The sequence below is a fragment of the Camelus bactrianus genome, chromosome 6 (genome assembly GCF_048773025.1).
Source record: "Camelus bactrianus isolate YW-2024 breed Bactrian camel chromosome 6, ASM4877302v1, whole genome shotgun sequence".
Classification (NCBI taxonomy): Eukaryota; Metazoa; Chordata; class Mammalia; order Artiodactyla; family Camelidae; genus Camelus; species Camelus bactrianus.
In genome coordinates this window covers 75,788,257-75,800,511 of record NC_133544.1, presented here as the reverse complement: position 1 = coordinate 75,800,511, position 12,255 = coordinate 75,788,257, and the positions used below count along the sequence as shown (strand labels likewise).

General features: G+C 42.8%; 1 protein-coding gene across 2 annotated transcripts in view; it reads right to left on the bottom strand.

The window, feature by feature from the left end:
- Positions 1-12,255, bottom strand: part of BLOC1S6 (biogenesis of lysosomal organelles complex 1 subunit 6) — a 102,099-nt gene that overhangs the window by 28,760 nt on the left and 61,084 nt on the right. For both annotated transcript variants that reach the window (XM_074366060.1, XM_074366061.1), the window contains 2 exons: positions 11,573-11,633; positions 11,375-11,493 (listed from right to left, as the gene is read on the bottom strand). In XM_074366060.1, the coding sequence (XP_074222161.1) occupies positions 11,375-11,493; positions 11,573-11,575 (122 nt within the window). In that variant the 5' untranslated portion in view covers positions 11,576-11,633. The remainder of the gene's footprint in view (positions 1-11,374; positions 11,494-11,572; positions 11,634-12,255) is intronic.

The following is a 12,255-nucleotide window of genomic DNA, read 5'->3' as shown; positions in this document are numbered from 1 at the left end:
CAAGGGGCAGGAGAAGGGGGAACTGGACGAAGGCAGTCAAAAGGTACAAACTTCCAGTTAGATGATAAATAAGTACTAGTGGTGTTGTGTATAACATGACAAACATAATTAACTCTGCTGTATGTTATATATGAAAGTTGTTAAGACAGTAAATCCTGAGAGTTCTCATCCCAAGAAAAAAAGTTTTTTTCTATTTCTTTAAACTATGTAAGACGATGTTGTTCACTAAACTTGTGATAATCACCTCATGATGTGTATGTAAGTCAGATCATTACACTGTACACTTTAAATTCATCCAGTGCTGTATGTCAATATCTCAATTAAACTGGAAGGAAAAAATAAAATTAGAAAGATGACTAGGTCCTGGAGATCTGCTGTACAACATGGTACCTACAGTCAACAATAGTACATGGAACACTTAAAATTTTGTTTTTAAGATTTAAGAGGGTAAATCTCACACTAAGTGTTCTTTCAACAATAAAATAAGATAGAAAACTAACTGAATTGCCAGAAAGATTCTAAAAAGTGTCAGGGTTAGTCTAGACCCCAAGCTCAGGACTCCGAAGTGTGGGACAGATACCCTGTTACAATCATCAGCTATTGGACTTGGGGATTGAAATCCCACACACTCTTGGTGACATTTGCACAAAACCAAGCAGAGGAAGGAAATCTAACAATATAAAAAGAAACGCAAATCAGACTTTTGGTCAGCTCTGGGATGACATTAAGGCACGAGACTGGAGCGATTCAATTCACAAACTTCCCTTTGGGAACAATACTAAGGAGTGGGGGACCGGTGAATTTCCTCCCTGCTAGTCAGTGTAATATCCTGACCCTTGTACATAACACAGTACAGTCACGCTTGGCTCGTCCACAGCAAAAAAAGCAAAGGGAAATACTCAGTATCACTTTAGCTTTGTACCTATAGAATATTCCATACACATTCATATTCAAAGCATACTCCTTGAAAAAAAATAATACATGAAAGTATAGAATTTAGAAAAAGGCTTTCTCTCCTCTCCACTTTGACATGTGTCCCTACACTTTGCTATCACTTGACATATACCCTCCCAGTTTTGTGTACACATACACACACACACAGTATTTGAAATAAATGGTATTATTCCAACTGTATCATTCTGCAATTTGTTCTTCTTACTTAAAATTTATATAGATGGACCTCAGTTTTTCTGTAGGCTGCCTAGTGGTGCGTATGACAAAGCAATCACTCATCAATGGGATGCTTTTTATTTTATTTCTTTTTATTAAACTATTTTTAAAGTGTTTTATTTAGAGAAGTAATACTTGCATATATTCTAAAAATTCAGACTCTGCAGAAGTGTCTAAAAGGAGAAACAAAAATCTCCCACCACCTATCCCCACCAACCCCACCCCTCCCACACCCATTACTCAGAACTTTTATTAACAGTTCCTGTTTTAAGTTCTACTGCTGACTACCACTGAAACTGTACGGAACATATTTATACCTCTTTCTCTTGAGTTGTCAACTATATATATTATCTATTGACTCCTCATGATGAAAAATTAGACAAAATTAGTACATTCAACACATGGATGAATGTGAAATACGGCACTTGGCTACTGAACGATCTTAGCCTGCTGCTAATAGTGAGTCATCTTCTGTGTCAATATAATTTGGTTGCTACAAATAATATTTTAATTATATAAATATAGTAGTTTAGCAGTAACTTGGGTTTGGATACAGATAAACTCCCCTAGGAAATGGAATACCTCGGTTCATATCATGGTCCTGCTGCCAATTAACTTTGTGACTGTAAACACATTACTTAACCTCACAGGGCCGTAGTTTCTTGTCTCTTCAAATAGGAATAATAACTATCTCATGGAACTAAAAGAGGATCAAATTAAATCATGCCTTTGAAAATGCATTGTGAGCCACAGATATCATTAGCACCTTCCTCTTTAACCATCTCTGTCATTCCTGGAGCCAGTGAAGGGAAAACAAGGCAGAGAGTCCGGCAGACAGGTCAGGCTGCGAGGTCAGGAATCCTCACTTTGCCTTTGGCTTCTCTGGTTTCACCCGAGACATCTGATGGAATGGGAGTGTCCCTGGAGCGGTAGCTGAACCAGCAGTGGAGTCAACAGGGTCTGTCATGTATCCCAAGAAAAAGAGGCCTTAAGCAAAACCAGAAGGTGGAAGCAAGAGAAATAGGCGCCTATAGCCACTGGTGGTAGCAATAGAGGCACCCCCCTCCTCAGCCTGGACCAGGATTTAAGTGCCTGACATGGGGATGGGGGGTGGGACGGGTGTAGACATCAGATGTCTAAGTCTTTGAGACAATCTCTGGAGCAGGATCCTGCGAAAGAAGAGCAGAAAGGGAGCGAGGAGCTCCTGGCTGCAGACGGGTATTTGTAATTGCCTGCATGACCCCCCAAGTCCCAGGGGACAGGAGTCGTATGGGAGAGCCCAGACCTAGAAGCTTTGCTCTACTCTCTTGAAGCTAGCTTTCATCCTGAAAAAATTATCTCTCCTGTGCTAGTTGATCTGTTGACATGTGACGAAAGTTCATTCTGTAATTAATCCCAACAGTCCATAAGAACATAGCTGCCAGAGGTCCTCCGTGGAGGGCAGCGCTTCACAGCCCTGCAGGGCACCCCCGGCCGCAAGTCTGACTGGGTCAGGCTACAGGCTTGTTCCTGGTGGTCTTGGGCTGATGAGGCTTTGACTGTGCCCTGGGCTGGATAAGGGGCAGCCCCATCTGAGACCTGGCTGGGATGGGAGGGAACAGCTGGGAGGTGCACCTCAAGCCTGGAAATGAGAGACTAAGCCATCCTATAAGACTTTTCCTAGCAAAAACTCAAGACAAAGGAGAGAATCAGTTCTTTGTTGGAGTAAAGTAGGAAGCTACAAATGAGTAAACGAAGCTTGGAGGCCCTCAGATGCTCTGGAGTATTCTTTGGGGGGTGGGACTATATTGGAGTTGTAATTTCGTAAGCAGAGACTCAATCGTTTTTGGAGGAAGAGGTGAAAAACAGAAACAGTTGGTTCAGTCATTTGTATGGTTAGTAGGGCTGTCATCTTTTGTAGTACACACTGTCATGTTACAAAAATAATAGTAATTGTGGTGATGTGATGTTTTGGATTTAGACACAGATAGTCCCACAAAGGCACTGGACTAGAAGCCAGAAGACTGAGCTTCTACCCAGCCCAAGGCAGCTCAGGGAAAGCCAATGTCTTATCAAGCACATCTAAGGGATGAGAGTCCTGCCGAGCCCCACAAGGGGTGGATTTCCTTGGCAGAAATGACCCCAGACCACAGAGCCATTAGCTTGGATCCTACAGCTAAGTCTCCCTTGCTAGGATTCCAGGTGTACCCAGCAGTCTTAAATCAAATTAGCTTTCCATGTTGTATTCCTGGCTAAGGTAACTTGCACATCCAGGTAAACTCTTTTATTTCTCTGTAAATTATTGCCATTTTCTTTATATTTTTAAATTTTACATTAAGAAAAATTTCAAACACACAGAAATAGAGGAAATAGTATAATGAATATATATAACATTATAGACTAGATAATGACTAGTATGAAATAATCATTAACCTAGTTAAATCATTTATCAGTATTTTCCCACATTTGCTTCACTTTCCTGCACTTTTAAAAGCTAAAATATTTTAAAGCAAATGCTAGAGCTGAGTCATTTCATCCCCACATACTTCAGTAGGGATCTCTGAAACATATGTAACCTTCTTACATAACCACCATATTCTGCTTAGTATTTATAAGTTTCTGTGATCCAGGTTAATGAGAAATTAATGCATTCTTAGGATGCCAACAAAACCAAGTTTCTGACTCTCAGGCACAGTGACCTCACCTAAGGTGAATGCCTTACCTGAATGACTCTTCTGGTCACCAGGATCTCTCTGTCTGAACGTGACTTTAACGAACTACAACAATCCAGGTCCCTCACTGCTCACATGCACAAGTCTATACACGCGTGTGTACACATGCACACACTGTGCACAGACAAACACACACACAGTAAAATGAAGCACAGTAAAATAGTCAACGTAGAGGGGGGAGTACAGCTCGGTGGCAGAGTGTGTGCTCAGCATGCAGGAGCTCCTGGATTCAATCCCCGGTTCCTCCACTAAAAATAAATAAACAAATAAATAAATCTAATTCCTCCCCCCAATAAATAAGTAAATTAAATAAAGAAAAAAATGGTAAATCTTGTTTAAAAAACCGTCACCATAGCAATTCTGGTAGGCTCTCAAGATAAGTAGGGATGCTACCTATGCAGAGAACACAAAATGCCAAAGTAGCATCTATGCTGGCTTGGAGGAGAGTAAATGAGAACATCAGAGACGTAGGAAAGTACCAGCTTGTTGGGAAGGGAACTAAAAACCGTAAGGTACCACCACCAACAGGAGCAGCATTTCACACCAGAGCAAAATTCTGCTGGCTGCACCTCCTCACTTCTATCTTAGTGTGTAAGACTCTCATTTATCTTTCCCAGTCTTCCCCATCATACCCAGTGACCTCCTCCTGACCCGTGGGTCCCCAGGGCAGTAACTTCATAAAGCCCTTCTCTTTCCCTTCCTTTCTCTCCATCTTCTCCACTTCCACAGCTCCCCAACACATGCCTCTTCTACTAGCTCCCAAACGTCTTAATTTTAAAAAAATGAGGGATATATTTCTTCTGCCTAAGACATGTTCAGCACATAGCCCAGTATCTGGTTTTTACCTCTGAACGTTTGTGTCCTCCCAGAATTCACAAGTTGGAATCCCAATGCCTGATGTGATGGTGTTAGAAGGAAGGGCCTTTGGGCGGTGATAAGGTCATGAGAGTGGATGAAGGGGATTAGTATTTTTATAAAGGAGAGCCCCCACAGCTCCCTGGCCCCTTCCACCAAGTGACGATACAGCGAGAAAGGGCCAGCTGTGAACTAGGAAGAGGGCCATCGCCAGAGCACAACCATGCTAGTGCCTTGATCTTGGACTTCTCAGCCTCCAGAAGTGTGAGAAGTAAACTTCTCTTGTTTATATGCCACCTGGTCTGTGGTACTTTGTTATAGTATTTATGACATACAACATTTTAACATCTTACATATATAACATTTTATAACTTAACAGCCTGTTAAATATTGGTTGGACAGATGGAGGATGAGTGGTTTGAATGAAAAGGTAATACTTCAAGACCTATGTGAGTTTTGATGGAACTCTAATGTGACATTGAAGGACCATTCGCCAAAATGGGTAACCAGTCATAACAAATGGCTGCTCACCCAGGAGAAGAGAAAAGTGAGAATGTTACACACATACCTTCCCAACCACCATCACCAACCACCAAGCATAAGAAGGGAGAAAAACGTCCGAGTGAAAAGGTGATGGGCACTTGGCAGGGACAAATATTGACCCCATCATTTTCTAATTGTGAGACTCTGAACAAATTACCTTTAAAATTTCATTTATCCCATGTGCAAAATGGGGATAATAGTGTCTTCAATGCACGGTTGTTATAAGGATGAAATTAAATGATGAATGTAAGGTTCCTAGCACTGTGGTGGACAAATACTGGGCTCAAAATACTGTCATTTTTATTACATGATCACATTCATTATCATTAAGAAACTCTGGAGGGAACCTGGGAAGTTATGGCTCACTTGTGAAACAGGCAGGCTAAACACTTACCCAAAATCAACTTCAGAGAAGGAAGGCAAGATGGAATATTTAAGGAGAAAACTTGACAAATTAATATAATTTTTGAGGAGTCACTAGCATGTAGATAAAAGGGAATTGTTTAATGTTATCCACCTTGAGACCTGAAGAAACCTTTACCAGGTTTCCAAAGGAGAAGCAGAAATAAGGGATTGGAATGTTTTGTGAGGCAATAAGGAACTGGCCCAGCAGCAAAAACAATGGGTGGGGCCAGCTGATTCCAGCCGGGGGAGGGAACCAGAGGGCCCAAGTGACAGCTCCTGGAAAGGCAGCAGACGAGTGGAGGGCGTGGTCATCACATTTCTGAGTCTGGATTTCTCAAGAGGAAACAGTGCAGTTCTCATCGGGAAGGTGGAGACCTGTGCGCTGGGGGAATCTGGGCAAGCGGTATTCAGACATCAGGCAACCATGGAGCTGACATCCATGAAGAGAAGGGGGGAAGGGGACTAACACTCATCTCACCATGACTGGGGCAAGTCATGACCCAGGCACATTATCTCACTGAAGTCATCACAACCCAATGATTGAAGTTATTACCTCCATTTTACAGAGAAGGAAACTGAGGCTCAAAGAGATCTTGTAATTCATGCCAGTTTGCTCTGCTAGTAAAAGGGGGTGGGGAGGGGCTGTCCCAGACAACAATGCCCCAGACAGTAGGCTGAAGTCTTCCATGGCTCTGGCTCCTCTGTGCAACAAGAGCTTGTTGAATAACTGCTAGTGCCAGGCACAAGGCCAGGTGCAGGAGATACAGCGGCAAGCAAAGATAGAAAGAACCCCCTCTCATGGTGCAGAGTCTAACAAGGGAGTTAGAGGCAGCCATTAGTCAAATAATGCCACTAACGAAAATAAAATGACAAAGTGAGACATTAGCTCATGTAACAAATGGACTCATCCAGACTTGGGGTGCAGTGCATGCCATGGGGAAGAGTGGCTCCAGAGTTTACCTAAAATTAATCAGGTAAAGGAGTGGTGAAGAAAAGCACTCCAAATAAGGCACCTGCACATACAAGGGCTCTGGTCACGGCCTCAGACAATGCAAGTTCAGCGTGGCTTCTGTTCATAGTGACTGAGCCGGGGGTGCGGGGAGGCTGGAGACACAGTCAGATTTCCATTCTGAAAAATCCAATGCAGTTTAACAGGAGCCATTGGGAGGCTTGGGCAGCCCCAAGCAGAGCATGCTGGTGGGTTCTGGGACCCCAGCTGCACCCCACCTACATGAGGACAGTTAGGCTGCCATATTAGTACATCAGGAAGCAGGGATTGATGGACCCAAGTAAAGAGCCTGAATCCTCAAGCATCTATGCTGGGAAGCAGCTCACTGACATGTTTGAGTGATCAGGTGGAGCGAGTACGCGGTAAACTCTCTAACAACACTTCTAACTAGCGATGGTTCTAGACCAGGATCAGCAAACTACAGCCGGAGAGCCAAATCCAACCAGCACCTATTTCTGTGCAGTCCACAAGCTAAGAATGTTTTTTCACATTTTTAAATGGTCCAAAAAAAAAAATTCAAGAGACAAATATTTTGTGACACGTGAAAGTTACATGAAGTTCGCATTCCCATAAATAAAGTTCTATGGGAACACAGCCATGCTCATTCGTTTACTACCGTCCATGGCTGCTTTCACAACACAGCAGCAGAGCTGGGTAACTGCCACTGACACTAGGGTATTGTTGCAAAGCTAAAATTATGTATCATCTGGCCCTTTATAGAACAAGTTTGCCGATCCTTGGGCTAGTCAGAAGAGCCCATAAATCTGAGCACGTGGTCAGACAACTGACAAATGAGCTTTAGCGAGAACAAGTGCAAAGTAATGCACTTTGGGATAAAAATATCCAAACTATTCATAAAATGAAGACAGGGCTCTGAGCTGTGAGGTCGCAACTCAGAACTAAGCACAATGACAAGGACTAAAGGCAGCTAGAGTAATAGTATGTGAATTTCCTGCCCTAAATTTTAAGAATTAGTACATGATGGATGGCACTAGTGATCTAAAGACTTCACAGGATGGGGGACTGGGGAATGATTTCAGAAAGACAAACTAAAATTCAACTGAGAAGAAAGGCTACATCATTTTGCACTCACTTGAAAGTTACACGGAGATATAGAGATCAACAGTCTGCATGTAATCTAGGGAAATAATCGTGATAAAGATTTAGAATGTGTGGTGTGTATCAGGACTATTGGGGGATGGGTTATCATCTAGAATTCGTCTTACTCAACTTAACAGTTCCAGGGCCTCATTTAATGACTGACATATGATAAGCATTCAAATAATAGTTGTTGAAGAAAAGGGAAGAAGGGAGGAAGGAAACGAGGGAGGGAGGGAGGGAAGAGAGGGGAGAGAGAGAGGGGAGAAAGAGGAGGAAAGAAGGAAGGAGGGAAAATGGGCAGCATCTATAGGGTTTGAAGACTGTATAGGAGTTAGCTAGATGCCTCCTGTTTCCCAGCAGGAAAACAGGAGCACAAGCGGCCAGGAAACAGTATCACATAAAGCTCCCTGTCACCTTTGCTCTAGCTCCAAGGTAACCTGGTATCTCATATCACTGGTCCTGTGAAGGGGACATCCAGGGCAACAGGAGCGTTGTCTCCTCCAGGATCATTAAGTTATTAACCACACAGTGATTCACTCAGTCTCTGGGGAAGGATTACGTACACTCATTTCCCCAGCCTGGTCCTCAGGGGTCGTTTCTATACCTGCAAAGCTACAGAACTGAGCTTGGGACCTTGGTGGCTCTAACAGGGTCACTAGGGGCCCAGCCTGGGTGTGGCTGACCTCCCTTTTGGACACCACTGACCTCTTCCTTTTCAATGTAACAGGAGTCAACGTCCAGAGAGTTTCCTGAGAACACCCAGTCCAGAGTGCTGCAGGGCCCAAAAGGAACAAGGTGTCTTTCTCAGGTAAGATAGTCTCCCCGCCCAGCAAAGACTCAGCCAGGGTTCAGGGACCTGAATAGTCAGGGTTCTGGGATCTATTCTCACCGTGAGGTAAACTCATCCCAGTAAACCCAGCGTCCCATGTCCTGAGAATCCCCTGCAGCCCAAGCAAACCAGGACAGCTGGTCACCTGCCTGACGGCTTCTTCTTTTGCAATAGGCTTGTTGGGGAGGGGAAAGTTCCCTCTCTACCCATCCTGAGTTTGTGTGGCTGGACTAATAATAGAATTGACATAAAACAGATTAACAGGAGAAAAAGACACAAATTTTAACTCATGCATATGGAGGTCCCAGAGAAATGGGCTCTAAGAAGTAACCAAAGCAGGCAGTTTTTATACTTTTTTAGACAAAGAAACGATAAATTTGTAAGGAATTGACAGCACAGAGAAACTTGGGTTCTGGGCACCCAGTTAGTGAAGAATCTAAACCCAGTTTGGGCTTGGGGTAGTGAGTGCAAGCAGTAACGTGGTTTGTTTATATAGGCTTCTCAGCCCCATTCCCTATCTTTGGTGATAAGGGTGTCCCTTCCATCTCCACACACAGGGGGTGCACCTTTCACATGAGAGGTTTATTTCCTGCTTTCAGGGAGACAGAAAGGAGAGTCAGAGTGTCCTTTCTTACACTGGCGATTTCTCAAGTAACTTTAATTCAAAATACGCCTTTGAGGTGGCCTACCCTGGGCCCTAAAAGACCTCTTATACTACTGTTCCCCAACTTCATGGGGACCTGCTCCGGAATTTCTGCTACTTCAAGCCCATCACCTAGAATGTGCAGAGTGGCTCCTTCTGGGTCAGGGGAAGGGACAGCATGGGCTGGGTGGGTCACTGGGGACAGAGGAGACCACAAGACTGAGGAGGAGTGGTTCCCAAGGAACCTCAACTGTTGGAGAATCAGATGGAGGACTCCTGCCTTTTATTGAGTGTCTGTATGTGTTTCTGTATAGATAATGAGGATTAAAAAGTACCTAGTATAGTGGAAAACTTGTGAGATTTACTATGTTTGGAGACAGGGAAGAACCACTAAAGGGAAGGCTGCCTTAAACCCTATTTGTAAGTGAGCAGAACGTGAGTTATTAAAATGTAAATAACAAAGAGGAGAGCCAAACTTTGTTAGTCAGTATAAAACAGCTGTAATAATTACAGTAATTTATATCTAATGACCATGTAGCATAGTGATTACTAGGCATTACTGTGTCGTGTGCATCATACATCAAGATCTTTGTGATTAGGATACTAAATTCTGCTCAGTCATGTGTGTGCTGGTCGCTTAAAATCATTAAAGGTAATTTAGGTTGGCTCAGTCTTGGGTTTTTTGCTTCAGGGAATAGAGAGTTAAATAGCAGGTGAACTTGTTTCATTTAATTCTGGGAGGACCAATACAAAGATGATTTAAAACAAATTAATGTCATCTTTATTTATAAAGGAATTCTGGGAAAAAGTCAAAGCACTTTGTAGATTTTAATCTAATTAATCCTCACAATAACCCTGGGAGGGAATTCTTACACAATGGACTTCATTGTTTAAAGCCACCAGTTGTCAGAGGACACAAAAGAGTCACTTTGTCTGCAGTTGCTTCTCCATCCCAGCTTCATTCATAAACATTATAAAGTTCTTTGAAATAAATCTAGTATAAATATAAACTGACTACCAGTGTATTATCATCTCCAATCATTATGAGACACACTGATCTCACCAATAAGAATTTCTTAGAAAAGACTTTATACACCAGCTTAAAGAAATAGAAATGTTTGTTAGAGGGGAATTTAAAGTTACAAATGAGCTATCACTAAAATATCTTCATTTATTAATCCACGAGTATCTACAGGGTTCCTGCTCTAAGCACGATGTTAGGTGCTTTGGACACAAACACGGCTTAGGACAGACATAAAGGAATTGTAATGGTGAAAGGTGTGTGGTGGTGATTTGGAGGTCTAAGTGAGTCAAAACACGTTAATAAACCAAGGACAGAGTGTAGCAATCCTAAGTAGGGACAGACACGAGTGGAGGAAAGTTGATGACCAGCATTTGCCTGTATCCTTGCTTTGCATTTTGGTTCAGATGGCATGGTCTTAACAGTTCTCACTAGTAAAGTAAGGGAGGGAATGTTTTCACATGCAAAGTCACCCTGGATTCTTACAGTGTCCCTATGAAATAGGTAGGACACCTATGATTTTCCACTTTCTACAGACAAGAAAATGAGCTCTCTAGCAGTGGTACACTGCTAGAGGTCACAGTGAATGGCTGGCAGAATCAGAAGCATAACCAGGTTCTCCAGTTCTCACACTGCCCTTGTCTCTGATGAAGCACTTCCAAAGTCAGCCTTCCACCCTCATCTTCAAGCTCTCCTAGCCCAGTCGCTGCCTCCAGACCCCAGGACTGGCTTGCTTAGTACTTATACCACCGTCCCAGCGGGGATCTCCTACTCCCTCTCATTTCAGCCACACATGGTTAGAGAAATCCACAGGAAGTTTAATTTCAAAACTAAGAGAAGGCAAAAACAAAAGGAGGATTTATACCATAGAGCACAGGGAACTATATTCAATATCTTGTAGTAACCTACGGTGAAAAAAAAATAATATGAAAACAAATATATGTATGTTCCTATATGACTGCAGTATTGTGCTGTACACCAGAAATTGACACAACATTGTAAACTGGCTATACTTCAATAAAAATATATATTTAAAAAGAAAAAGCAGGAAAACAATGAATTTGATTGAGTGTAGGTTTTGACTCACAGGTTGGTGACAGGGTAGATGGTCTCCAGGGCCAGGGATCTTCTCTTTGATCCCCTCCCTGTCCAAGAAGGCAACCACCTGTCCTTGGGCAATCTATTTCTGGTCTTTCTTCTCTTTCCCTAGAGGAGAGGTTAAACTGAATCTCCAGCCACTCTGTTACTAGAGTAATCGATAGAAAGAAGAAATCATTACACTCACCATAGTTGGGTCTCACAGCACTAACCCTTGTTGATACACATCCATTAGCTTTCATCCCCTCCTGAAAAAGATGAGGGAACACATTCCAAAAACATCCTATGGGAACCTCCAACAGCCACCTACTCCAATGGAGAAAAGTGTTCTTGGGTTGGGGAATATACAGCATTTGAACTTGTCAACCAAGTAGACGAAGCACCTTTTCCCATATTTCAGTTTTTTTAAACTTTACCACTTTTTTCCCCTTCATTTCTAAGAGGATTTCACAGGATGATGCTGAGGTCTCCAGAGGCTGGCAGATCTCTGGTATATGAAACAGGGATCTCTCCTAGCATGCCCCAAGAAGTCTAGATGCTTTTCTGCAGATCATCCCATTTATGTGCAGAAAGAAACCAAGAGGGGCAGCATAAAGTAATGGTTAAGAGCTTGAGCTCTGAAACCAAAGTGACCTGGAGTTGAGTTCCTGCTGTGTTTGCTAGCTGCACAACTGTGGCCAACTTACTTAACCTCCCTGAGACTCCATGTTTCCATCTACTTAAAAAAGCAGCAATAGCTGACATTGATTGAGCACTGACAATGTTCTAGGAACTTCGTATGCTAAGTTCTACATGCTTTACATGCATTCATCCTCATCATCAACTGACAGGCCCTGTGAAGGCACCATTCTCATCCCCATTTCACAGGTA